Source organism: Oikopleura dioica, chromosome 2, assembly GCF_907165135.1.
Source record: "Oikopleura dioica chromosome 2, OKI2018_I68_1.0, whole genome shotgun sequence".
Classification (NCBI taxonomy): Eukaryota; Metazoa; Chordata; class Appendicularia; order Copelata; family Oikopleuridae; genus Oikopleura; species Oikopleura dioica.
Window position 1 is genome coordinate 946,184 of NC_137292.1, and position 24,327 is coordinate 970,510.

Here is a 24,327-nt window from a genome sequence, read left to right on the forward strand (position 1 = left end):
AATCAACGAAGAGAATAAATCTTAAAATCAAGGAGCATAGAATTTTTATTGAACAATTATTTACATATACATAAAAGGATCATAAACTGAATGAAATTTGTGGAGTTATTTTCCTCGAAGCGAGAGATATTCTTGATCTCGGCGGTGCTGGTCGGAGATTTCAGCTGCGATCTTTTCTTTTTGGGTCATTTTTGTCGTCCAGAATTTCACTGAAATTTATGTTATTTTTTCTAGGAAAAGAGATTCACCAGATAGCAAGTGAGTTTTATAATTTTTCTATTATTTCAACAAAAAGATGTTAAAAATATGGGACTTTTGAAGATTGAAATTTCATTTATGGTCCTTAAAAAATTACAAATGAGCTCACCTTTTCCCGAAAACCCAGTCTTCTTCTTTGGCATTTGCTCCTGCACCCTCGGAGTCGGATTGAGCGACATCTTCACCGTGTTGATATGGCTGATAGCGTCAGTGCTGATAACCGTTGGTCCAGAAATATCCGCCGCGGTGAGTCGTTTCTTTTGCGGCTCCGTTTTTATCGCTTTGGCGACTCGTTCCGTTTTCTTCGCTTTCGGAGTTTTGACGCTGATTTTCGAGCTCTGGTTCTTTTTCGCTGGGTTGAAGAAGCCAAAGTCAGCGTCGGGACGAGAGGCGTCGGAAATCTCCTCGTGGAGGGTCTGGAGAGGAAGAGAAAAGGCAGCGGAGAGGAGACGCTTCTTTGACTTTCTTTTGATGCTTCCTCCTTTTTTCAAGTCCGTGGATGAAGCGGAAGACCCGGTGTTTTTGGCCGGAAGGGGTTGAGGATCTCCGATCTTGTTCAAGCCACGGTCCAAGCTGAAGGAAAAGGATGAATAAAGGAGATTTGAAAGAAGGAAAAAAAATGTTTTTTTAGAAATTTTTTTTCGGAAAATTGAAAAATAGACGAAAATTTGAACCCTTCTGTTCGCTGACCCGTGCAACCGAAAAACCTCGGTTATTTGTACTTAAAATCTTCGAGTGCGAAAAATTCAATCGCGGGTATAATCCTCCTCCACGCTTGGCCAATTTTCCAGTGCCCCTTATTTTCTATTTTTTCGTTAATCACATAATCGCCAATTTACGCGAAACAAATGACAAATTTTCAATTTTCCACGGGGCTAGCGATTTTGGCAATTATGGAGATTTCCGGAGTGGTAAAAAAATGGGCGATAAAAATTCGGGTCGATAAAAAAGTGGATAAAAAGATGGATCCGATGAATCTACGAAATTACCTGAGTGTGCGAGGCGTGGCTCCAGATAGATCGATGCAAACCAGATCATCGTCTTGGCCAATCTGGAAGTAATCTGAAAATCTGGGTTAAGAAATTAGTTTAAATTTTAATTTTCGAGAAAACATTTTACTCAAATTTGATTTTAATTTTACCTGGTTTTCGTTGGAAATTCTTGACCGAGCTGGTCCTCACTGGCCCAGATCGTCTGATAGACAGACTAGTAGACGGATCGGAGTATGCCTTGAAAATGTCGCTTGAACTAGCCCACTTCTTGTTCAGCGTCGTTTCGTCGCTCAAAGTCGTCCCACAAGTTCGGCAAGAAGCGTTCAGTCGCGACATTGTCGATCCGATCGAATGCCTTGGCCGGTTGATGGTCCGGGAGTTGGATCGCAAGACGGTTCGAAATTCAGAACGAGTTGGATTCTCCGGCGCCTTGACCTCCGTTCGCCGCGCCACGTGACCCGCCGAGACATCAGCAGTTCGATGCGGGATGTTCGGCTGGGGATACTCCATCGCTAAAAATACTGTTTTAAAAAGGTCATCGCACAGCTGGAATTCCCAAAAAGCAAATGCCTAACTACAGTAATTGCTTTATGTTGAAGATCAATTTGGAGCTTTCTTTATCTTCCTCTTGGATCGCGAAAAAGCTGAACAAAGTCGAACAAAGAGGGGTTGTGTGATTTTTATAAACGCTTATTATTATCCTCTCATGTGAGGAAGAATAATACTGAAAGGCAGGTTTCACGATTGAGCACTCTTCTGAGCTACTGTAGTTCAGCAAAAAAGGACGACAAAATCAAAAACCAGGAGAAAAGCCGCTTGCGGCTTTGAATGATTTTTTTCCTGGTTAAAATTATGCTTAAAATAAGCTCTGTTTTGAAATAGCCGCGCGCGGCTTTTTTGAAAATCGTAAAAAAAATTATCATATCAAATATAAAAGTCGTAAATAGCCGAAAATTAAGGTCGAAAAGCCGAAAGCGGCTTTTTTTTTCGAGAAAAATTCGAAGTATTCTACCCTTATTTTTTGAACTTACATAAAATTCGCTGAATCTTCTTTCCATAAAACTTGTTCATCGAGTTCTGCTCCTCCATTGAATCTCGGTTTCTCTCCACTGTTGGAAATTTCCCGTTTCTGCTCTTTTCGTTATTCTCAGTTTTTGAAAAAAAAAATCAATTTTGTCCTTGGTCGAAGTTAATTATCTAATATTTCTCCGCTCTTTTTTGAATGAGTGGTGTTGATTGATTTCAAATAATATGGCTCCGGGTTCGCGTGGAGCCAATTTGCCGCGACGATTTTTTTTTGGCGCTAGATGGTGCGAGAGGGGGCGCCTTGTGGGTGGACAGGGTGGTGGAAATCTCGGAACAGCTGGGCGCCCCGCTAAGAAGCCGGTTTGATGTCCGGCTGGGGCTGAGAAGGCCTAAGCAGGAAATGGTGATAAGGGCCTTTTCCGGTGAGAATTTACATTGTATGGATCCGGAAAGATGTCAGTTGGTCAATGATACTAATTTTAGTATTAATTTATCATGATGCTTACAATTTAATCGGCCTGCAGAGATTCAATATCTTCCGAAGCGTGTATCAGATAAAGCTTATTCTTAAAATTTTAATAATATAATGAAGAATATAACAATATGATTTTTGAGTAAGAATTCTAGTAAAAAGTCTAAAAAGCTCAGAGCCTCGTACTAGATGAAGAATCACAATTAATTGATAACTTCTAGAACGGAAAGTCAGATTTCTAGCTGTAAAAACTTCAAATTCACGAATGTTATTCTTGAATCTAGCCATCCGGAGAAGCAAGAATCAGAAAATAATATTTAGAAGGAATTACAACCTGTATCGTTTTGCGCGACTGAATTTATTGGGGCTGTTTCCGGTCCGTAATCAACAAAATTTTGAAGATTCAGACGATACGTCAAAGACTAAAGGCGGCATGAACTAGAACTTTCGTTCGGAAGTTGAAAACATAATGAAAGTCGTAAATCTCGAAATGTCTTTCTCCAGATAAACCCATTTTTATGCCAAAATTATTGCGATTTCGTCAATTTTAATCAAAATAAGCTACTCTTGAATCTGAATTAAGCTTGTGAATTTAAGGGTATCAACTTCGAAGACGCAGAAACTCACGGTTAAAAGCGTTTTCTACCTTCATTTTTTCTATGTTTACCAAACTTTGTCCCCCTTACAAAGGGCCCTTTCAAATCCAAAAACTCCGACATCAATGATCCCTTAGCAAATACTTTTGGGATTTTTCATGTTCCAAATTTTAAATGTTTCAAAAACACTGTTTGCTTCCCACGGAAAGAATCACCGTTTTCCGTCGCATTTTTGAGCAATCATTTCGTCTGGCCATCGGTCGATAATTCGTGGTGATTGCGTTTTCCGTTTTTACGAAGAGTGAATTATGAGCGCATAAAAAAGAGGAGCAATTTTCGAGCCAAAAATTGAACCTCTTGACTCAATAAGTGATCCGTCAGTCTCATAAACCCGGGGGAAGACAGATTGATAGTTTGAGAAATGAGGCTCTCAGAACTATTTTTGGGACGTAATTACCGTTGATTCAAGGGGGTTAGAACAAGATGAATAATCACTCTTGATCTGTGGTCGGCGACCTGTGTAGAAAATCTAAGTCAGGGTCTCAAAGAGCTGAAAGTGAAAAGCTGCTCAGCGCTTTTTTTTAACGAAGCAGCTTTGCGGCTTTTTATATAAAAAAAACAGCTGCGCGGCTTTCGATTTCAGCTCTTTGTGACCCTGACTCAGGTTTTTTACACAGGGTGCCGAGCCAAGTTCTTGAGGTACCGTCAATTCTAAGATTTGGGACATATCGCTTTTTGAGGGGTAAATTAGCATCAAAATATTATTCTTGCATTAGGGACACTCATCCCTTCGCGAGAGCGATTAGCAGGGCCGCGTTTGAACATCAAAAGCCCGTGTCAATTGTTCCTCTCATGTGGATTTCGTGGATTTGTCAAAAAAAAAGGACAGTCGGGGTTCTCTTTTCGATTCATAAATAGAAGAATAAAAGGGCGGGTACTTTGTTGCATGAATTTTTGAATAAACGATTCATCCTCTTCTTTCGATTTTCGAGAAAAAATGATCGGGCAAATGCTAGATTAATAAATTGTTTATTGATTGTCTATCGTCATCCTGTCTGAAACACTAGAAAACTAATCCTCTTTTCTCGCATAAACATCACCCCGTGCCCCTTCAGTTGCAACCATTTACAGCTGGCGGATGTTTTTCCTCGAAAAAGTCGATCGAGCGAGGCCACAATCCCTATCTGCTTGTTCCCAAAATTCAGTTTTGAAAATGTCGCGGATCAGGATCATCGCGCAGGAATCTGTCAATCCACTTTTTCGGCAAGTGGCTGAATTTGATTCTGTGGATGATTTTATTTTTGAGAATTGATTTTAAAAATCAGGATCCTGAAAGATTTTAAAATAAAAGCCGCGCAGCGGCTTCTTGAAATCGTCATTTCAATCTTTACAAAAATTCCAGCGAAGCCGCTTGTTGAGGATTTTAACATAGCTTGCCGAGCCCTTACTGTAAAAAAAACCCTGTCAAAAAAGGAGTTACTGAACAAACGACGCAATTATTTCACTCATTGAGCTGTCAAAATCTAACCCCTCCTGATCCGCGAATCTCATCCCTTCAATTATCGCCTTAGCTGTCAAAGAGTCTGTCCTCGTTTTTAAATTTTCCTTTTTTCCACCTTCCTTGCGTCGAAATCGAAGGCGGGAAATTTCATTACAGCAGAAGCTCGCTAATTTTGGACATATTGCGAGAGTTGCTCGATGATTTCTATCACTGCGCCACTTCAAACGCGGCGCGTGGAGGGCGTCTTCATCTGGTGCGCTAAATAAATCATGCCGGGCGTTTTATCTTTGCGCATTTGTTGCCGATTAGGGAAGGCAGGTCAGCCATCGTCAAAGTCAAGATCAAAAAAATAGAAGTGATGAGGGTGATTAATGGTCGCCACTGAAAATGTAACGAATGTAACGGATGTAACGAATGTAACGAATTTACTGAAAATGTAACGAAGACAGAGACATGTTGTTGTTAATCAGCTGATTCTAGAAACTTTTTCCAAAAAGCGATATTCTGGAGCATCATTTCAAATGAGATTAGAACACCCCTAAAATAGCATATAAATAAAAAAAAAGTGCACAGTAGTATTTAAAAAGGTTTATTATCTGATTTAGTTTGTCTCTTAGAGATAAATCCAGTGAAAACGCCCGCTCCGCGGCTGAAATGGTAGGAAACTCAAGGGGGTGAAATAAGAAAAACAAAAAATCTCTAGAATTTTACTGAAAATGTAACGAGAAAAAGACATGTTTTTGTTGTTTGCGTTACATTTGTTACATTCGTTACATTTTCAGTGCCGTCGTGATTAATTAATCAATAAGAAAAAGAAGGAGATACCGCAGAGATCGGATCTTTCGACAAATTTCTCTCTAGAGTTCTAGAAATTCATAAGGAAATTAAAGGAGGTCTCCTCCTTGATTTCAGAGGGTTAGGGTTAGGTTTAAGTAGAGCAAAATTTCAGGCTCCAGATTTGTTTTTTTCTCAAATGGAAAGAATCGATAAATTCCTGCGATTGATTGTTTTTTCTAGTTCAAAATAAATCCATCTAAGACCAAAATCAAATAAAACGAGGCGCACCTGTTTGACTCGCTACCCTGTCAGGAACAGGTCAACATTGTCACGCCGAGTCTATTTGACCCTCGGCTGGGGGGCAAATAATCGGCTCGCAGGAACAGTTACTGTCTGCAATACCGGGATATCGTAAGTGTTTATAATGATAACCTGTTGGGATTTTTGTGTATCTTCCAAATATTTTCATTTTTCAGCCTTTTCCGCCCCGTTTTTCTGTTAAAAATCTCGCGAAACTGAATCCATTTCCTGCTTCGAGCAAAACAGCTGTTCGCAAAATTCTAATCCCTTCTCAGCCGTTGATGAAAAAACACGAACTCCCTATCACGCGTAGCGGAACTTTCTAAATCGCGCGAAATTACCGCAAATTATTCAAATCCGATCTCACGGGCACAGAACTTTGCGAAATTCTTTATAAACAATTTTTCGTTCAGAAAGGGGGAGAATTTTTCCCACTGAGATAATCTGGCGGAAAATGCACAGATGTTGCTCTGAAAGGGTGAATTCTAATTAATAAAAGAAAAAAGGGGATTTTGTGGAAATCGGATTGGAGAGTAACGAAGCCTTTGGGATTGCTGCTGCTTCATTTCTCGGAGAACAGAGCGATACCAGTTCATTGTTCCATCATCGACCTTTTGAAGGAATCGTCTGAGTCTTTTGATAATTTGGGTCCCCAATTTCGGGGATAGTAGAGCCCCTCCTAACCCTTACCTAAGAACTCCCTCCTCGATAAGTCTCTTTTATAAAGAGTCCATGTTCATTTCACCCTAAACATGAGAAAGACTCAAAAGAACAGTCATTTTCGGGCGGTAGAAGGCGATTATCTTTAGAGCTCCTCCTAACCCTATATCAAACAAGGGGGCTAGTCCCCATGATCTTCACTCTAAGGCCTTAACCAGGGGGCATCGCCCCCCCCCCGGATCCCCCCTTAAGAAGTCCCAATCCCTACCCCTTATTCCTAAAGATTCTAGAGATATTAGATGGCTCGACTGATAGCCCCTCTCTACGTTTTGAGCGCCCTACTGACCCTCCTTATCGATATTCGGGAGGGTAAGACTCTTCCCTTTCCTTCAAATTTTCAAAGAAAAATGGTCCTTCACTGAGTGGTCTACTCATTTGCTTGATGATTTTTCTTCTTTCTTTTTCTGCTTCTTCGTCTAATCTTCCAGTTCTCCTTCAAAAAAAGTATAATTCTCTCTTTTAATTTATCTTTCTCTGCCGCTCTAGAATTTCTAGAACCGCAGAGCTCACATCACACCTGTATATTCTACCGCCGGCTTCGATCGACATTTCCCACCGACGAGAAACGAAAAAGTTTAATTTATCTGCTGAGTGTTTTTTTTTCAGTCTGAGAGAATCTTTTATTTGAGATTTGGTGGTTAGCCGCACTCAATTAGAAATAATTGAGGCTCAGAAGGGTTGAGCGCGATCACCGATCAGGCAGAGCACGGGCAATTTAAAAGATTGAAAAAAGGGGGATGAAGAAATATCTATAGTTATGACTCATTCGTTTTCTGATGCGGTTGAAATTATCCTCCATGATATCAAGTTATGATTTTATATTGAAACAGATTCAAAAGCGACTTTATGCAATTTTATCGTAAAGAGACAAGGCTTGGCAAATCGACTGAAAATTTTTTTCAAAAAATAAATAGAAAATAAATCCATACTTTGTCATTTTTAGCGCCGCGAAGAAATTCTTCCTTTGATAGCTCACCATCTCCGTTCTTCAAATATTTAAAACAAATTTTAAAATAATGAACTTACAATGTCCATTTTTGAGAAAATCCTGTCGACTCGTGATTCGGGGGAAAGGCTGTTTTGGGCAAACCGCTCGTCAGAACCCAACAAAGAAAAGATCGCTTCGACGATTTCGAGCATTTCTTCTTTTGTTATCGTCCCACTATTGTCCAAATCGTACAACTGGAAGGCCCCTAAAGACGGTTTTGGTTTGTCGAAGAAAAGTTCACGTTACATTCGAGCTTTTCTTCTACATTGCCTCTTGAAGTAATTGATAGTGCTTGGAGAAATTCACTTTTTGAGTTTTCTCTTTGAAATATTTTCCATTTCTTTTTAGAAGAAAACGCTCCAGAACTCGATAGATCCGTCGCCATTCTTGTCGAAAACGTTGAATACAAATTTAGCAAAAATTCTAGCGTCGCCATTTGGGAAGAATTTTTGGTAGATTTCTGCGAACTCGCTTTTTGAAAGTTTTCCGGTGGGGCAATCTCTTTGGAATCCAGCAAACCAGAGCTTTATTTCTTCTTCTGTGACTTCAAAAAGGAAGTTAGAAATAAGACGATTTTTTGAGATTACAGGAGGTTTTTTCAGTCAGATCGTTGATTTCTTTTTTGCTCAATTTTGATTTACTCGCTCCCATTTTCGTGTTTCTTTGAGAATCTCTCTTTTTGAAAGTGCAGCTTTAGAATTATTGAGGGTTTCCTAATTGCCTCACAAAAAGAGAAAGTTTCAAAAGTAGTTGGAGATAATTCCTGCCAGGAGATAGTTCAGTCATATTTGGGAAGTGAGTATTTTGCTCAAAGAATATTTATACAGCAGTAAAGATTCAGTTGTCTCTGTCCTTCTTTTATGATTCATCAGGATAGCAGGAATCCAGTGAAACTTGACCACCCAAAGTCGACTTTACCACTTTCTAATCGAACTTCAACCGTGTCATTTTCTTTCAGATTAATCACTGCAGAAGTTGTTATCGTAACATAAGCCGGCTTGAAAAGATTTGAATGATGATATTTTATATTTATTTAATAATATGATTAATTTCTATTCACCGAACTTGTTGCAACTGAAACGAACTCGCGGTTCCAATAAATTGCTATCCTTGTACTGCTCTTTTCAGTCTTGAAGGGGTTTTAATTTTCTCGATTATTGTTGTAATTTTATTTATTCTCAAAAGGTACAAAGATTGTTAAAAACCTGTTCATGAACTGACGTACTAAAATAATAAACACCATCAACCGGTGCTATGAATTTGCCACTTGACGCATCCAGTCCACCATTATTAGGGTTATATTCATTCAAATTCATCTTAACATCTTTGAACGGAATGACAGTGTTAGCCAAGCAGAAATCGGGGCTTGGGAGTAAAGCTCTAAAAGCGACTCGTCGCTTTGGCTCATATGGTTCGCCAGGTTCTCCTTTTTTTCCAGTTTTTCCAATCGTGCCTTGTTCACCAGTAATGGCATCTCCCTTCGGTCCAGCAGGACCAGGTTCCCCGATTCCAATGTCTCCTTTTTCGCCAACAGGTCCCCTCGCGCCTTTTTCTCCTGGGAGCCCAACGAGGCCATCGCGACCATCGCGTCCATTGCTTCCATCTTTGCCGTCTCGCCCATCTCTTCCTGGATAAAAAGGGCCGACCGAAGAACATTGGGTCTCGTTATTCTTGGGTTCTAAAATTCGTGGTGTCGACCTCGACAAAACGTCACATTGATCAATCGCTTCAGTGAAATCCGTTCGACAATCTCTAGCGCATTCGAAATTTTCGCTTTTATGGTTTGAAAATCAGTTAATTTTGTTATCAACACTCATTTCAAATCTGCTTGTGTCAATTGGAAATGCATTTTTTCAAGACTTCTTCGGCTAAAAGATATTTATACAACATATATATATGAGTTTGTAAATGACATCTTGTTGATAAATGTTGAGTTTATTAGTAGATTTCGGCAGAACGTTTTCTCTAAGAGTTCAGTAGTTTTCACTTTACAAGGCACTGAAGATGGTTACACAAGAAAACCGAAAACGTTCTGCCGAAATCTACTAATAAACTCAACATATATATATATATATAAAATCGCCTGAATTTCGAAACTTACTTTGCTCCCTACAGCTGGCCCGTATATTCTGAGAAACAATCGACCGAGCGAGGAAAACAAAAACCAAAAATATCATTCTCTGGACCCCAGAGTCTGGAGGAATAAAATCTTCAGAGTATGATAAACTTTAAAGTGATTTTATTTGGATAGGACCTACTTCCACAAGATACTCGTTTCCTTTATTTAAATCAATCAACTATCAGAGGTACTTTCGCCCGAAGGCACCTTCCGCTCTAAATGTTTATACTGAGAACATTTCATTATGTTGCTGTTAGCGGCGAAGACATTCAAAGAGAAAAATGGATAAAAACTTTTATTCAATTTCAGGATCAGTTTTTTACAAAAAAATCTATGATATTCGATTAACATTGTGAAAAACAAACAACAGTTGTTTATTTTCTTCTATGTTTTCTTCTTTTTTACCTCAATATCTCATTCGCGAGAATTGAAACAGTCCCAAAAGTTTCGGAATTCGTCGTTCCATTTGTAGATCATAGAGCGTCTATGATGAGAAAGCCAATTATCAGGCCTACGAAAGCGACAAAACATCGTGTGAGAATAGTAGATGCTCCATCAAATAATGTAGCGGAGTCAAATAAATGCAGCGCTGATGCAAAAGAAGGCGAAGAAGGTCAATTCAACCCGATCATGGTCATGTCCGTCAAGGGTTCTGGAAACACTTGGACAAGACAACTGCTACAGGCTATTACAGGCGTTTATGCAGGAAGCATGCTGCATGTATGGCGAAATCGGCGAAGAGATGAATACGGAAGAGAAATTCAGAGAAGCAGATTGGCCGGGAGGCCATTTTGATCCTCTTTCTGGTCGACTTATCGGTAAGAAAGCTTGTTTTTCCCTTTTTTCAAGGCTTTTTTAGGGATAAAAACGCACGCTAAACATCATCTCGAATTAGCATCATCTATCATCTTCATTATTCGAAATCCGTACGACACCTTCAAATCCGAATTCAACCGAAAACGAGGTCACGTCCTTCCTGGTGAAAATGCTCACACAAAAGTCGTCGATCCTCGAATGTTCGCTGGTGATGCATGGAGACGAAACGTAGCGAAATTCAGTTCCCAATGGAATGGCTTTTATGAGACTCTAATCAAAGAAGCAAAAGAGGCAGAAAAGAATTACTACTTGTTGTTCTATGAAAACTTGAAAATCGATCTCGTCGGGGAAGCACGAAAAATCTACGATTTCTTGCAAAAAGACGCACTCAAAAGTGGAGAAGTTTTTACCGTTGAAAACATAGAAGACAGATTAAAGTGCATCGGAGAGGAGGATTTTTCAAAGTTCAAAAGGAAGCATCAGGAGCTGTCTTTTGAACTCTATACTGACGGTAAACTTTTAAGAGAAAACCATAAATTTTTCTATCATTTTATTAGATGTTTTTCCTTAGAAATTTCAAAATGAAAATTAAATCTTACCATTATCAAATTCTTCTTCGTCAAAGTAATTTAGATGAAAAGCTTAAAATCAACCAAAAAATCAACAACATCACTGAATTCTTCCGCGAAAACAATATTGACTATCCAAAAGACATCGTTTCTCGCTGGTTACAGTAGATTTTTTTCTTACTTCAACAATATCTTCAATAAACATATAATATGTTACATATTCATTGTCGCTTCCCTGATGTCGATTCTCGAAATTAAATCAAATTTCTTAAGAAACAGAAAGTAAAAATATTCCTTGACAACTTGTATTTTTTCTAATGTCTTAGAGATGAAATACATCATTTAAAACATCTATTTTCTCCGCAACAATTCGGATTCTGTAAGAGTCGAAATATATTACTTTCTCTTAAAAATATATTATTAAGGAACCCCCGTCAACAATTTTCCTCGAAAAATCAAAAATTTCCAAAAAAGCCATATTTTGGCTTCTAAGCGTGTCTGTAAGTTCAATTTATCTTAAAAACTTGTTCGGAGTACTTTTTGACGAATAAAAATCTGAAATTATAGCAAAATTTAGACTTTTTCGTCATTTTTCGTCAAAAAGTCCAATTTTCAAACGCGATTTTTAGGGTGAAGGAGTCGAGATAGACCCCCAAAAAAGGAAGCCTCAAAATCGTTTTTTGGCCCGTAGAGTCCATTTCCGGGGTCAAAATTTTGAATTTCCGAAAATAGTTTTTTCGAAAATTGTTGACGGGGGGGGGGTCCTTAAAAACGTCTGTTTTGGTGCTTTTGCAGCATTCATGAAGCATCAGTGATGCAGCATCACCTTAAAATTGAAAAAATCATTTTTTATTGCCTCTCATTTTCGAGTTTGCCACAAAAGCCCTCAAGAACGCCGACAAGTCAAGTGGCCAAAGATCGCGTGCAACGATTCGGCCTCTTAAAATTCTCACTGAATTTTTCTGTACTCAAAAATACTTCTTATGGGCGTTACTGATTCTCTCAGTTTCAAGATTGTTCCACTAAAATTGACCTCTTTTTTGAATTTTTTCGAATGAAAAGGTCTTCTCTCAGCAATTAATAAGAGAATGAGATCGGGATTGATGTAAGAATTTCTTGTCAAAAACCATTTTCGCTCTAGAATTTCTCTTGTTTAAGCGAAAAGACTAAGCCGCCCTTTGAAAGCGAAAAAAATAAACAAAATGTACAGAACTCAAATAAATACGCCGAAATACAACCGGTTAAAAGTCGCGAAAAGGCTCTTATCAGTGTTTTCAGTTTCTTTATCTGCGGAGCGCGGGAACTCTGAAGGGCGCCCTCTGAGCGTTCTCGAGTCGCGCACTTCTAGCGCGCGTTCACGTTATAAGCGCTTCTTTCACAGACTCAAGCTCTTCCACCAAAATTTTTTGAACACAAATGAACAAAAAATAAATAGAGAAAAAAATTGAAAAAAATGCAGAGATCTATTTCAATGAGAAGTTTTAACGAAGATATTTATGGACAAAGAAGAGTTTATGAAGGAAATGATCAAAAAAATTGAAGAAAAAATATTTTCGCCAAATACTTTATTTTGAATTTGGCGCCCTTTTTAAATTGGGTAATTTAAAAAGAGAAAAGTTTCGACTTGGTTTTTTCTGACTTATTATTATAAAAAAATCGCCTTTTACTCGTTTTTGAATTTCGCGCATTTATAATCGCGTAATTATTGGTTTAGTTCTTTTTTTATCAATTTTCCCCTTTATTACTTAAATTCTGTATTTCCCGAACTGATTTTTGCCCCCTTCTATTTTGTATCCACCGTCAATCTTCAAGAACTAATCTGTCTCGAGCATGTTATTCTCCTCCCGCGCATTTCAGAACAAAAACACGCACAGGAAGAATGCAGGATCGGAAGAATCAACTACCGACGCGTTCTCTAATAACAGTGCCCCGCGGTTTTTGGACCTCTTAGTCGACCTAAGAGCGGGATTCTAGAGAGCGATGCAAACCCAATTACGCGCTTGTCAAAAATTCCGGTTCTGAACTGCAACTTTCTTTTTTCAGGGTCTTAAGATTCAAAGCTCTTCCTTACTGTTTTTTTTTTGAAAGACAAAAAATGAGTTGGAAAATGCATGAATTTTCTGAATTTGTTATTGCTCATTTTCAGTTTCTGTGGCGATAACCTCTTATCACGAGCGCGGGTGACTGGCAATTATCAGCGAAATTGGCATTCAAGAGTTTTGGCTCCGAAGTTAATGCGATAACAACTCTGCAATTTTCGTACTTTTCCTACAATCATACTTTTTCGCTCTCAATCTTGTGTTTTTCGAACATGTTTAGGAGGCTAGATAACTAATCGTTTTTTTTTTTCAACAATGATAAATGACCTTTCTTGAGAAAAAAAACAGGGTAGAACCAATTTTCGGAACAGATTTTTATGGAAAGGGTTTTGATTGGCCGATAGGCAAAATGTAGGAATCTTATTGGTAATTCAAAAATTCACATCTAAAATTTGGTTTAGTCCAAAAAACCTGCATTTTTGATTTTTGACTTTGATTTTGTGCTGTTTTTGACTGTAAAAGACAATAAACAAACAAAATAACAGGGAAAATTACCCAGTTAGAAGGCAAGATCGCGGTAGAACTTTGGATTTTCGGTCTGTAATCTTCAATTCAAAATTCGCAATGCTGATCATTATGATAAGACCACAGAATGCCCCCGAATCTGACTGGTGGATTTGCGCCGCCGGAGCAGCACGGCGGCCGCGGAGTCAACCACAATTTGTCATATCGTCCGATTGATCCGAGTCAACATCGGATGAGACAACCGCCGCCTAGTTCTTACGGTTCCATTCCTGCTAGTGCCAGTTCCAACCCCGTGCAGGTAATTTTCGCGACAAAGAGCGTCCTGAGCGCAGGTGTCAAAATATTATCCCTTGAATTTGACAGGCACCGGATGGCCTTTGCAGGATAAGCCGCAGCTTCCCCCCTTTTTGCGAGACCACATGATTAATTTTGTAAATATTAAGGGAACCCTCAGCTTAAAAACATGATGATAGCTTGAACTTGTTTTGCAGGTGTTAATCACTAAAATTATTTTTGAATCGATTTTTTGCACGAAACAAAGAAAGCCGCGGGCGGCTTTTTCAGATTTAATTTTTAAAAAAATTTAATTTTTATAAATTTCTATCAAAAAAATTTTTTTTCAAGAAAATAAATTTGAAAAAAAATTCTGAAAAAGCCGCGAGCGGCTTTTTTGTTTCAATTCACGTGAAGCCGCAAGCGTTTTTTTTTTCTGTTAAAAATTAGCTTATTTTATAAAAAAAGTTTTACCGAAAAGAGCGGCCCAAATGGAGCACGTGATATTTAACGTTCATTGAATACACGGATTAGCCAAAAATCACGTTAGGTGCGCTCCATGCTCCTAATAGACGTGCAAATACAACGCCTTCCTCTTTTTGCAACCCCTGCCAATCTGAATTCAGGACGAACAGCGATTAAAAGAACTGGCTGGAAGACTCGGCCTGCTAGAAAATCAGCATCGACAAACAATGGAGATTGTTTTTGGTCTCAAAAATCAGGTAAAAAGCGGAAAGAAATGATATTAATTTTTTTCAAAACCTGAGTCAGGGCCTAAAATTACAAAATGAAAAGCCGCTCTGCGGCTTTTTTCAAAATGAAGCCGCGTAGCGGCTTTGCAAATATAACTCTTTTGATCTATTTTAAATTCTAGCGAAGCCCCGCTGCGGCTTTTTATTCGAAAAAGCCGCTTTGCGGCTTTTCATTTTAGCTTCTTCAGACCCTGAGTCAGGTCTTCAACACAGGTTTCCGAGTCCATATTTTGCCCAGGCCTGATTTATTCGGCGAAATATATGAATTGAATATAAAATAAAAATTGTCCGTTTCCTTGTTTTGGGAAAATATCGTATCCGCTTGGAAATTTAATTGAGGCGGAAAAATATTGATATTAAAACTGCCAAAATGAGCAGCGAAAAAGTATAAACAGGAAGGATAATTCATTAATTTAAAAAGTGACCTCAGAAAATTGACACGGAGTACGGGACTTAGGGATGCAAATCAGACAGAAACCGCGAAATGAGATTATGCTAATGCCCGCAGAAACAAGTTACTTTCAGCTTTTTTTTTTGGAGTTCTCTCTCAGGTTTTTGAGGAGCTTTACACACGTCGAAATTAATTTGGGGGAATTAATTTAATTTTACACAGTTCTGAAGCGTCAAAGAAAAGTTACGGTTTTTATTTTGATATTCAATACAGTTCAACACTATTAATCTGTAACTAAAATAATAAATTCAGCAATAATGATTTTTTGAATTTTTATCTAGAGTTACAGTGACATTATTGGAATATGATTTATCAACAATTTTATTAAAGTGAGGTTAACGATCATATATCATCAGAATTTGAGTTTGCTGAATTTTACGAATTATTCTTTTTAAAAAATGAAGTTACAGTATGTTTAAATAAAAGCTTTATGGTTTTTTGAAGAAATTATCTAGAATTTTTTTTTTTGTTATCGAAAAATCGATGTCAATAAGAATATAAAAATTCTACAATTAAGCACTTTTTGTCTAATCCCTAAGTTTAGCTACAAAATTGAGTACGCGCTGAACTGAATTTCAAGAGGAAAAGGATTTGAAGGAAGCCGGAAGAAATCCGGCGCATACATTTTTCACGTTTGTAATCTTTCCTGTTATCCGTCCTCTTTGAAACTCGATTCTCCGGTAATCTAATAAAAAAGAAGACAGAAATTTAATTGAACGTCTGATTTTTTGTCTGAGAGTCTCTCTTTTTGACGACTCGGGCAATCGATCAAACTCAAGTATGTCCTCATTTCCGTCCTTGAGAAAATCTGAAATGAGAAAATTTGGACTCTCAATTTTCTCGGACGAGAAATTAAGAACCCCCGTCAGCTTTTTCGAAAAATCAAATTTCGGAATTTTAGATTGGACTTTTCGCCAAAAATTGACGAAGTTGCCCTAATTTTGCCAAAAATGTTTATTTTTCTTGGTCGAAAACTCCTCTTATCAAGTTTTTGAAGCAAGTCTAACCTGAGGAATCATTGAGAACCAAAACTATGGCATTTTTCAAAATTTCAATTTTTCGAAGGAAAAAGCTGACGGGGGTCCTTAAGGGTTCCTCCGCTCATTTCGTCAAATCATAATCCATCCTGATTTTCCTTCGTTTTTCTGTTGGGATTAACAAGAAAAAATCCGCAGCTACTTTTTTCCCTCTTCCGGCTTACGGGCACAAAGCTCAAACAATCCGGGAGCTTGGATAAACTCTAAAAGAAAATTTTTCAGAAGTCGATTTCTCAGCAAGAAAATCCAGAAATCGCCACCGCCGTCCGAACAAATGGCGAGCACATAAAACAGCTCCACGCCCGATTTCGCGGCTTCGAAGAAGCGATTCAAACGAACCGAGGCCGCGATGAAAAAATTGAAACGCAACTCAATGCAATTCAAGATGTCGTACTCAGCGAGCTCGGAGATCCGCACAAAATGGAGAGTATGAAGGATTTGTCCAGAGTAAGTTTGGTTTTGAGACTTTGATTTGAGAGGTTGAGAAAGGGCGGGGGAGCAATTCCGCGCTGGAGGAGGCGTAATTAGCGTGGCACGTGAGGAATGTTTGTTTAGAACCTTTACGTTCTTAGCTCTTGCACTTATTTTGAAGCTTTTTGATTGAGGATTCATGAATCTTATTAATTGGCCTTCTTTACACGAGGTGATCTATTAACACTCAGACTAGTCCTATCGGTCAAAATACTTGTTTCGGCTCGGTTTCAGAAAATGCGAAAAAACTTCATCCCTATTCAAAAAAATTGCTCTTACGGTCTTTCAATAATTTGAATACATTCTAGAGAATCGGAAGTTTCAGTTGCAGTAGTTGTCGGTGGAGTATTTCGAAAAAGTCTAAGTAGACACAAATTGTGACATAATTCTGACTGGATTTAGTTATCATATTGTCATTACGATAAGGAGCATAATAAATAGAAAATTATACCTAACTAAGGCTGTTTGCTAAATGCGATATCGATGTTTAAAAATTGTTTTCAGATTTCCTTACTCTGTAATTTCTGAACCATTCTTAAACAAAGTGAGGTTATGGCCCCTGGAAAATACCTCTAGAAAAAAAATTGCATTTTTAAAAAAGACAATAACTACTATGGAAAAAACGCGGAACAATGAGCATTCTATAAAAATTATAGTAATTCCAGTGCTCTAAATTCGCTTCATAATGATTCCTCTTGACCAGCTCCCCTTGCTCCTCCCTTATCAATATGTATTAGGCCATTGTAGTAAGTACAAAAACGCTCCATCGTAGTATCCCGCCGAGATAGACATTCTAGTGCCGGCGGCAATGTTCAGAGCGAAACCGCGTTTGGTATTTGCGTTTTTCGTTCTCATTGGCCCATGACACCTTCTTTTTATCTTTTCTCAACCCTTTAGTAGTCCGGTAGAAACATTTAGTATATATTTTCGACTCAAAAAACGATTCAGAATTGCGATAGAATTCATGCAGAGCTAAACGAGCTGAGAACAGAGCTGGACGCGGGAAATTATCAGGTAAAACAAACTTCTATTTTCGGCTCGAAAAATATTTTTTTCAATTATTAATATAATATAATATAATATAATATAATATAATATAATATAATATAATATAATATAATATAATATAATATAATATAATATAATATAATATAATATAATATAATATAATATAATATAATATAATATAATATAATATAATAATATATCAATTCTAGGGACCAAAGCTTCAAATCCAAGTGATGCCGAACACCGACGATGGCAAAAACTTCGTTACGCTCTCCGAGCTGCGTAAATACATCATGATGGCGGCGGACGAAATGTCATCAACGATGAAAACCTACCTCGACGACAAAATCGACACGATGGAACACGACTTGTCCGACATCCGGAAAGAGGTCAAATCCGAGCGCAAGCGAAATGAACAGCTTGAGGCTCGGCTTCATAACTTCGAATCGCAGCAGAATAGTATGAATGGAATGAATAGAAGGACGAATTCGGGGCAATACTCACCTGAGCTCGTGAAAAAGCGTTCTTTTGACCAGTTGGTCAAGGAAGTCGATCAGTGCTTCTCAGAACTTGGCCGGCAAGTCAAACGAGAAGCGAAAGGAAGAGCAAACATAGAAGAGCAGCTCGATCAAATTCAAAACAACGGCAACTTCCCCCAGCCAAGAAACGACCCTGCAATGGATCAGCGAATTGCAAAGGTAGAAGCTGCCCTGGCGGACTTGAAAAAGGACACGAAGAAGGAACGAAAGAGGATCGAAAAAGCCCTCGAAGCCCAAGCGAATTCCGGACCGGATATGACAGCTGTTGAAGACACCATCCAGTCGATCATCACCGATGTCGTCGAAGAACTGACCACCAACGAAGCCCGATTGTACGAATCCGTCGAAAGGAGAATGAAAGACCTGGAAGAAACAGTCCAATCAGAGACAACAGCTCGTTCGATTTCCGAACGAAAAGCAAACAGCGAGCTCCGCCGGGTATCAGCTTTAGTCGATGCTGGAAAAACCGGCCTTCGACGAAATTCTAGCGCTGAAGAGACCACAAAAACGATCGACCTCCCTCTTGGTGTTGATGAGTTACGAGTGACCGTGGCTTCTCTAAAGGAGCAACTGGGCTTGTTTGAGGAAGAAAGCGCAGAAGCAAAGCGTCAATTCGACACTTCTAGCGCTAGTTTCAAGAAAGACCTCGAAGAATTCCGAAAATCGCTGCACAAAACTGAAAACAACGAGCGAGAAGTAGCACGAAAAATCGAAAAGATCGAGAAGGGCCTGGTAGGAGCTCAAAGTGCCGCTCCTGGCCGTACGGTCTCTATTGGACCGGATACTGGCGATGTTATGAGCTTGAAGAAACAATTGAAGGACTTGGAGACGAAGATGGACAAAATCAAGGCGGAAAATGAGGCGAGTCCGAAGTCGAGTCTGAACGACAACAAAATTTCACCGGCAATAGCGAAGATGAATGAACAAGTGTTAGATCTAGAGACTTCTTTGACAGCTCTAAGGAACTTGTTTCTTTAAATAATTCTTAAAACAATAAGTCTTAATAATTTTGTTCGAATATTTATTTTCTATACCACACTTGATTGAGAGAATAACTTAACCCTCAAGACATTTGTCAAGCTTAATAATAGATGCTGCCATTTATAAATGAGTCAAAAGAAATCAAGTGGACGCCGACCGAAATCGCCTTGATAATATCCGCACTGAAAGTCTTGGCAAAATCAAAGCAGTTCGCGAAGAAGTTCGATTAATCAAAACTTGCCAGCCAAGCTCAGAATCCAAGGGGCCTAAAGTCGATGTTCTTGTCTCCCAGGATGTGTTGAAAAAAGCTGACGCAAGTGAAATCACCAAGGACGATCTCGAACGAATCTTCGCAAAGATTGAAAAGCTCGAAGCAAAAAATATGACTCCTGGCGTTTCTCTTGGGCAAACTGAACTGATGAGAGAGTTTGAATGCTTGAGCGATGAGAATCAGCGACTTTGGAGAAGTTTGACGAAGCTCGAGGAAGAAATCAAACTCGGCGCGAAAGCAGGAGAAGAATGTTCTGATGAAAATTCACCCGGGGCCCTCGCGAATGCAATAAATCAGTTCCAGAAGCAAATTGGCACGCCAGATTTGACAGGCGAGCTAGAAATCAGGCTCAAAAAGATCGAACGCGAGTTGAGCGAGAAAACCGACCGCGGGACGGATCGTCTTTGGCGCCATCTCTCGAATCTTGAAGAGCAGATTACACGACGCCATGGCGAAAATGACGAGCGACTCAGCAAACTTGAAGCGATTCCGAACACGGATTCTAGAGAAAACGCTTCGGAAATCTCCGTCGCTACCACTTCCGAAAGCTCTCTAACTGAAAACAAGAACAGCCAATTATGGAAGGAAATCGGAAGTCTGAAGGCAAAAATGTCCGAAATTATAGGTCGCGATTTGCTGGATTTGAAGAAAAAGCTGAATACTTCCGCTCAACGGGCTGATGTTAGAAGAATTATTCTTGACATCGAAAATCTCAAGGTTGATTCTTTGTCGCCAATGGAGGAGAAGATCAAAAACCTGGAGAAGGAAATATCCGATTTGCCGAAAATCAACCCATCTGATCTAACCGCGAAAAAGCAGATCCCAATAGGGGCTCCAAAAGTTTCAGGGCTGGGCTCGGCAAACTGTTTGGAAAACCTGAGTCAGGGTCGAAAGATCTCTTATGAATTTAATAGCAGATAGGACAGGTCATTATTAAAAGCCGCTTCGCGGCTTAATTTTCAAAAAAGCCGCTACGCGGCTTTTCACAAGAGAGTTTTTAGACCCTGACTCAGGTTTTCGACACAGGTTGCTGAGCCCTTTTCAGTCATTTCCGACAGCAATCGCGAAGAATGGGAAAGAACCTTGATCACCAAAGATGATATGAAGGAATTCGAAGAGAAGCTGAACAAGTTCAGGGATTATTGGGTCGCGGAGAGCTCGAAATATGCGAAAATCGGAATGCTGGAGATATTTACTGACGATTTGAGCGGACTGAAGGCGCAGGTGGATGATCTGCTCGTGAATGAGAGGGGAACGGTGAAGGCGCTCGAGGATCGAATGGAAATTCTTGCTGAAGATTTGGAAGAAAATATGACCAACGCTAGAACTGAAGGTATACTTTCCGCTTACTTCTTTATTTCAACGATTTTTCTAGATCGCAACTACATCGAGCGCCAATTAAAGACCATCGAAGTCAACGGCGTCGCTGCCCATGTCATGGAAGATCTTGCCAGCCTCCAGCACGTCGTCTCTAGAATTTCCGCCCAGCTTGAAATGCTCAAGGATACTGACGCCTCGCTCACAGAGACTCCTACAGTTTCCGAGCAAACACCTACTCCTTATTCGGAAGAACAAAGCGCTGAAACCTCTGAAACAGCTTCCACAGTGACTCAAACTGTCAGCCTTCCCAAAGTGCCGATCGTCCATGCAATCAACAAGGAAGCAGTTATTGCCGAAGTCAAAGCATTCGTCGAAGGAAAACTGAAATACTTCAACCCCGAAAATGGCTCCCAAAATGAAGGGTTGCTGAAAATGGTTCGCGAACGAGTCAGTCGATTGGAAGATGAAGTCGCCTTGGCTCGAAAAGAGGATCAAACAAACTGCGACAACTTGAAGCGTCAAATTTTCGCTCTCCGAGATGACCTGGAAAATCGAAAGCCAGAATTTGCCCTCCCTTCGGTTTCTTCTCAAAAAGCACCGGAACTCGCGCCGATAAAGGAGAAACTCGCAGCTATCGAAGAAAACAACGCGGTTCTTGAGAAATCGATTCTTTCGCTAGTCACAAAAATGGATTCCAAGATCGACGGGATCGACAACAAGTGCGAACGAACTGTCAAGTCTCAAATGGCGCTCGAAGAACATGTGGATAATCTAGAAGACAGAGTTACGGAAAATCAACATGGAGTGACCTCCGTGTCTACTCCCAGCATCCCACCTGCGTTTTTCGACCTTTCACCTGAAATCTTCGATGATAAGCTGGAACTGCTCACTGATAAGGTCAAGGAGCTCATGTCCGACAAGAAGATTCTCTCCGACCGTCTTGATATCGTCGAAGAAGAGCTAGAAACGAACGACCGATTTTTGATCGAATCAATTTCCGCCGAAAAAGCACAAGAAATTGCCAAAAGAATTGCTCAAAGCGAATCGAAAAAGCTCGAAGAAGAACTGAAATCGATTCATGAAAAGTTTCAAAACTTGAAAATTGATTCAACTAAACAAGAGCCGGAGTTGAAGAGAAATGAATCGGAAGAGATTCCGAAGTTTATCAAGAGTGTTTCGATGGGTGAAATTGGTGGTACTGGCAATTTGGATTACGAAAAGTTGATTGACGAAGTGAAGGAAATTGCCGAAAAAGGTACTGCCAATAACGTATTAAAGAATAAGACTGAGACTAGAAAAGTTGTCGAGAATTAGGGAACCATAATTTTTTTCTTTCATAAAGAAGTAAATATATTTTTAATGTATACAATCGCGAACATTAAGCTAAAACGTCGTCATAAAAGTGGATGCCATCAGGAGCAGTAGCTAGACACATCTTTTTTAAATTTTAACAACTAACCCCTAGTCTATTCAGCAACAAAAGACCTGACCTTCCACGACGAGATGTTCGACTTGGTACAGAAACGTCTTCAAGCTCTAGAAACCCACATTTCCGAGCTCCCCTTGGCCCCTGAATCTTCCCCAACTCAAGCATCTCCCTCATCGGAAGCTCTATCGTCTCTAGAAGAAAAACTCGGAGACCTAGAAAAGTCCACATCGCAAAATTCCAAGAAATCCGAAAAGATGTCAAAAGAACTCGATGATCTCCGCTCCAAATTAAAGAAGAACAACAATTCGCTGACGAGAAAACTCGGAGACGTCGAGGATGAAATTCTGTCAGAACTGGCAAAGACGAAAATTCTCGTCGAATCGGCAAAAACTCACAAAGAAGTTCAGCGATCATTCGATCAAGTCGGCGCGATGGATCTGCCGAAAATGGCACCCGATGTAAAAACGGGATCGCCGATCAGCATGCAGGAGAGCTTCAAGCTCAGAAACCAAATTCAGGACATGTGGAAATCGTTGCGACTCGATATTGCCCATCGAACGGCGAATTTGGAAAAATTGTCCAAAAGTGAGCTTCTCAATATGCGCGAAAACTTGAGGCAGGAAAGAAAGAGAACGACGAAAGAAATCACAGAGGTAAGAGACCAAAAAAGCGCTAGAATTGAACGATTTCAAGGTCGCTGAAATCCTCGAAGGAGTCGAGAAACAAGTGAACTTCCAACGAATCGACTTTGAAAAAGAAAAAGCGAAAGAAACCGCCCGAAGATCGATGGAAATGCAAAAAGTGCAGAACCAAATTCGCGATTCTGAGAAACGCGTAAGTCCTCCTTGATCTCAAAAAGTTCTCATCGAAATTCTAGATGAGATGCACAACAGATGCCATCGCAAATCTCGTGACAGAAATAAGAGATGAACAAGCTGATGATCGAATTTACATGCGAGCTGAGCTCAAACAGGTTTCCACCAAATTCAGGCCCTTTTCAACAAAAATTCTAGAGCCAAACAGAAGTTCGGCGCCAGGCAATGGCGTTCGAACGCATTCACGGTCGCCAGAATCGCTGTGAAAACGACATGACCGACATGAACTCGAAAATAAAAGACCTTTCAAGATCATTTGTAAATATGGCGACGGATTCTAGAGCAACGATTACCAATTCCTTCGTCAAGCCGTCTGAATCAAGGTGACTTTCTTCTCTCCTTTCTTCTCCCTGAATGAATTTTTCTAGGTCCGAATTATCAACAAGAGCTGAAAACAGTGGACTCCTCAACTACCGCTCCTCATTTACCGAATTTTCAACCGACCGGCTTTCTGAAAATTCTAGCAATGCGTGAACTGCTTCATTTTCTTCTACCGTGAAAATAAACTAACAACTAATCAATCATTTATTTGAACTTTTTCTTCTTGAAACACCGTGTTCGCTTCTTTGCTTTTGGTCAAAACGAGGTCCCGAATCACGCGGAGACGGAAAGAGTGGAAGAGTGAGAAGTTTACAACCTGCGCGGCGTAGCATATTGGCTGAATGTGACCAGCTTTGCCCGCGGCGCCTCGTTGCGCGATCACTTCTACGTTCGGGGCAATCTCGGCCCATTTCGAACAACACTTAGAGAAATACATATTGAAAGAAAAAATGATCGGAGACGAGCAAACTAAGAATTTCGATGAATTGATTGAACATGAGGATGTTTTGGGAGATGAAAATGAAGTAAAGAAAGAGTCTTTATTTATTCTCTATCATAATTCGAGATAACGTTCGTAACTTTAGTTTTTTCTTATTAAGGACCCCCCGTCAACAATTTTTTCTGAAAAAATCGAAAATTTCAAAATAGCCATATTTTGGTTTCTCAGTCTGCCTGGAAGTTTAATACATAATAGAAACTTGTTCGGAGCACTTTTTGACGAATAAAAATCTAAAATTTAAGAATTATTAGGTCATTTTCGTCATTTTTCGGTGAAAAGTCCGATTCTCAAACGCGATTTTGAGGGTGTTAGAGTCGAGATAGACCCCCAAAAAATGGAGCCTCAAAATCGTTTTTAAAAATCGTTTTAAAATCCATTTCCGGGGTCAAAATTTTGAAATTC

At 39.5% G+C, this 24,327-nt stretch overlaps 4 protein-coding genes across 4 annotated transcripts; 2 read left to right on the plus strand and 2 right to left on the minus strand.

Annotated features, from left to right (window-relative positions):
• Positions 1-27: 27 nt before the first annotated feature.
• Positions 28-2,492, minus strand: LOC145696881 (uncharacterized). Its single transcript, XM_081773986.1, has 5 exons — positions 2,282-2,492; positions 1,400-1,762; positions 1,248-1,320; positions 368-831; positions 28-209 (listed from the first exon to the last, which is right to left on the minus strand). Exons 1-5 carry the CDS (start codon positions 2,337-2,339, stop codon positions 106-108), a joined length of 1,062 nt encoding a protein of 353 aa, XP_081630112.1. The 5' UTR covers positions 2,340-2,492; the 3' UTR covers positions 28-105.
• Positions 2,493-7,453: 4,961 nt separating this feature from the next.
• Positions 7,454-8,385, minus strand: LOC145697198 (neuronal calcium sensor 1-like). Its single transcript, XM_081774363.1, has 6 exons — positions 8,218-8,385; positions 7,997-8,174; positions 7,877-7,935; positions 7,669-7,835; positions 7,572-7,628; positions 7,454-7,528 (listed from the first exon to the last, which is right to left on the minus strand). Exons 1-6 carry the CDS (start codon positions 8,279-8,281, stop codon positions 7,487-7,489), a joined length of 567 nt encoding a protein of 188 aa, XP_081630489.1. The 5' UTR covers positions 8,282-8,385; the 3' UTR covers positions 7,454-7,486.
• Positions 8,386-10,229: 1,844 nt separating this feature from the next.
• Positions 10,230-11,302, plus strand: LOC145696236 (sialate:O-sulfotransferase 2-like). The gene is made up of 3 exons (XM_081773235.1): positions 10,230-10,526; positions 10,599-11,076; positions 11,199-11,302. Exons 1-3 carry the CDS (start codon positions 10,236-10,238, stop codon positions 11,300-11,302), a joined length of 873 nt encoding a protein of 290 aa, XP_081629361.1. The 5' UTR covers positions 10,230-10,235.
• A 2,470-nt stretch (positions 11,303-13,772) lies between these two features.
• LOC145696239 (uncharacterized) lies at positions 13,773-23,612 on the plus strand. The gene is made up of 13 exons (XM_081773241.1): positions 13,773-13,996; positions 14,598-14,693; positions 16,434-16,658; positions 17,631-17,696; positions 17,900-19,197; positions 19,349-20,346; positions 20,527-20,814; positions 20,857-22,056; positions 22,276-22,883; positions 22,924-23,064; positions 23,108-23,203; positions 23,244-23,428; positions 23,474-23,612. The coding sequence occupies exons 1-13, from the start codon at positions 13,826-13,828 to the stop codon at positions 23,577-23,579; spliced, it is 5,478 nt and encodes a 1,825-aa protein (XP_081629367.1). The 5' UTR covers positions 13,773-13,825; the 3' UTR covers positions 23,580-23,612.
• Positions 23,613-24,327: the final 715 nt, after the last annotated feature.

Excerpts from the sequence above, each read along its gene's own strand:
- LOC145696239 (XM_081773241.1), top strand. The coding sequence starts at position 13,826 with ATGCCCCCGAATCTGACTGGTGGATTTGCGCCGCCGGAGCAGCACGGC. Across the intron at positions 20,347-20,526 it reads AGGGCTGGGCTCGGCAAACT|TCATTTCCGACAGCAATCGC; the intron begins GTTTGGAAAACC and ends AGCCCTTTTCAG. Across the intron at positions 23,204-23,243 it reads TGCGAGCTGAGCTCAAACAG|AGCCAAACAGAAGTTCGGCG; the intron begins GTTTCCACCAAA and ends CAAAAATTCTAG.
- LOC145696236 (XM_081773235.1), top strand. The coding sequence starts at position 10,236 with ATGATGAGAAAGCCAATTATCAGGCCTACGAAAGCGACAAAACATCGT. Across the intron at positions 10,527-10,598 it reads AAATTCAGAGAAGCAGATTG|GCTTTTTTAGGGATAAAAAC; the intron begins GCCGGGAGGCCA and ends CCTTTTTTCAAG. Across the intron at positions 11,077-11,198 it reads TTTTGAACTCTATACTGACG|ATGAAAAGCTTAAAATCAAC; the intron begins GTAAACTTTTAA and ends AAAGTAATTTAG.
- LOC145697198 (XM_081774363.1), bottom strand. The coding sequence starts at position 8,281 with ATGGGAGCGAGTAAATCAAAATTGAGCAAAAAAGAAATCAACGATCTG. Across the intron at positions 8,175-8,217 it reads TCTGACTGAAAAAACCTCCT|TCACAGAAGAAGAAATAAAG; the intron begins GTAATCTCAAAA and ends TCCTTTTTGAAG. Across the intron at positions 7,629-7,668 it reads TTTTCTCAAAAATGGACATT|AACGGAGATGGTGAGCTATC; the intron begins GTAAGTTCATTA and ends AAATATTTGAAG.
- LOC145696881 (XM_081773986.1), bottom strand. The coding sequence starts at position 2,339 with ATGGAGGAGCAGAACTCGATGAACAAGTTTTATGGAAAGAAGATTCAG. Across the intron at positions 832-1,247 it reads GCCACGCCTCGCACACTCAG|CTTGGACCGTGGCTTGAACA; the intron begins GTAATTTCGTAG and ends CTTTTCCTTCAG. Across the intron at positions 210-367 it reads GACTGGGTTTTCGGGAAAAG|TGAAATTCTGGACGACAAAA; the intron begins GTGAGCTCATTT and ends CATAAATTTCAG.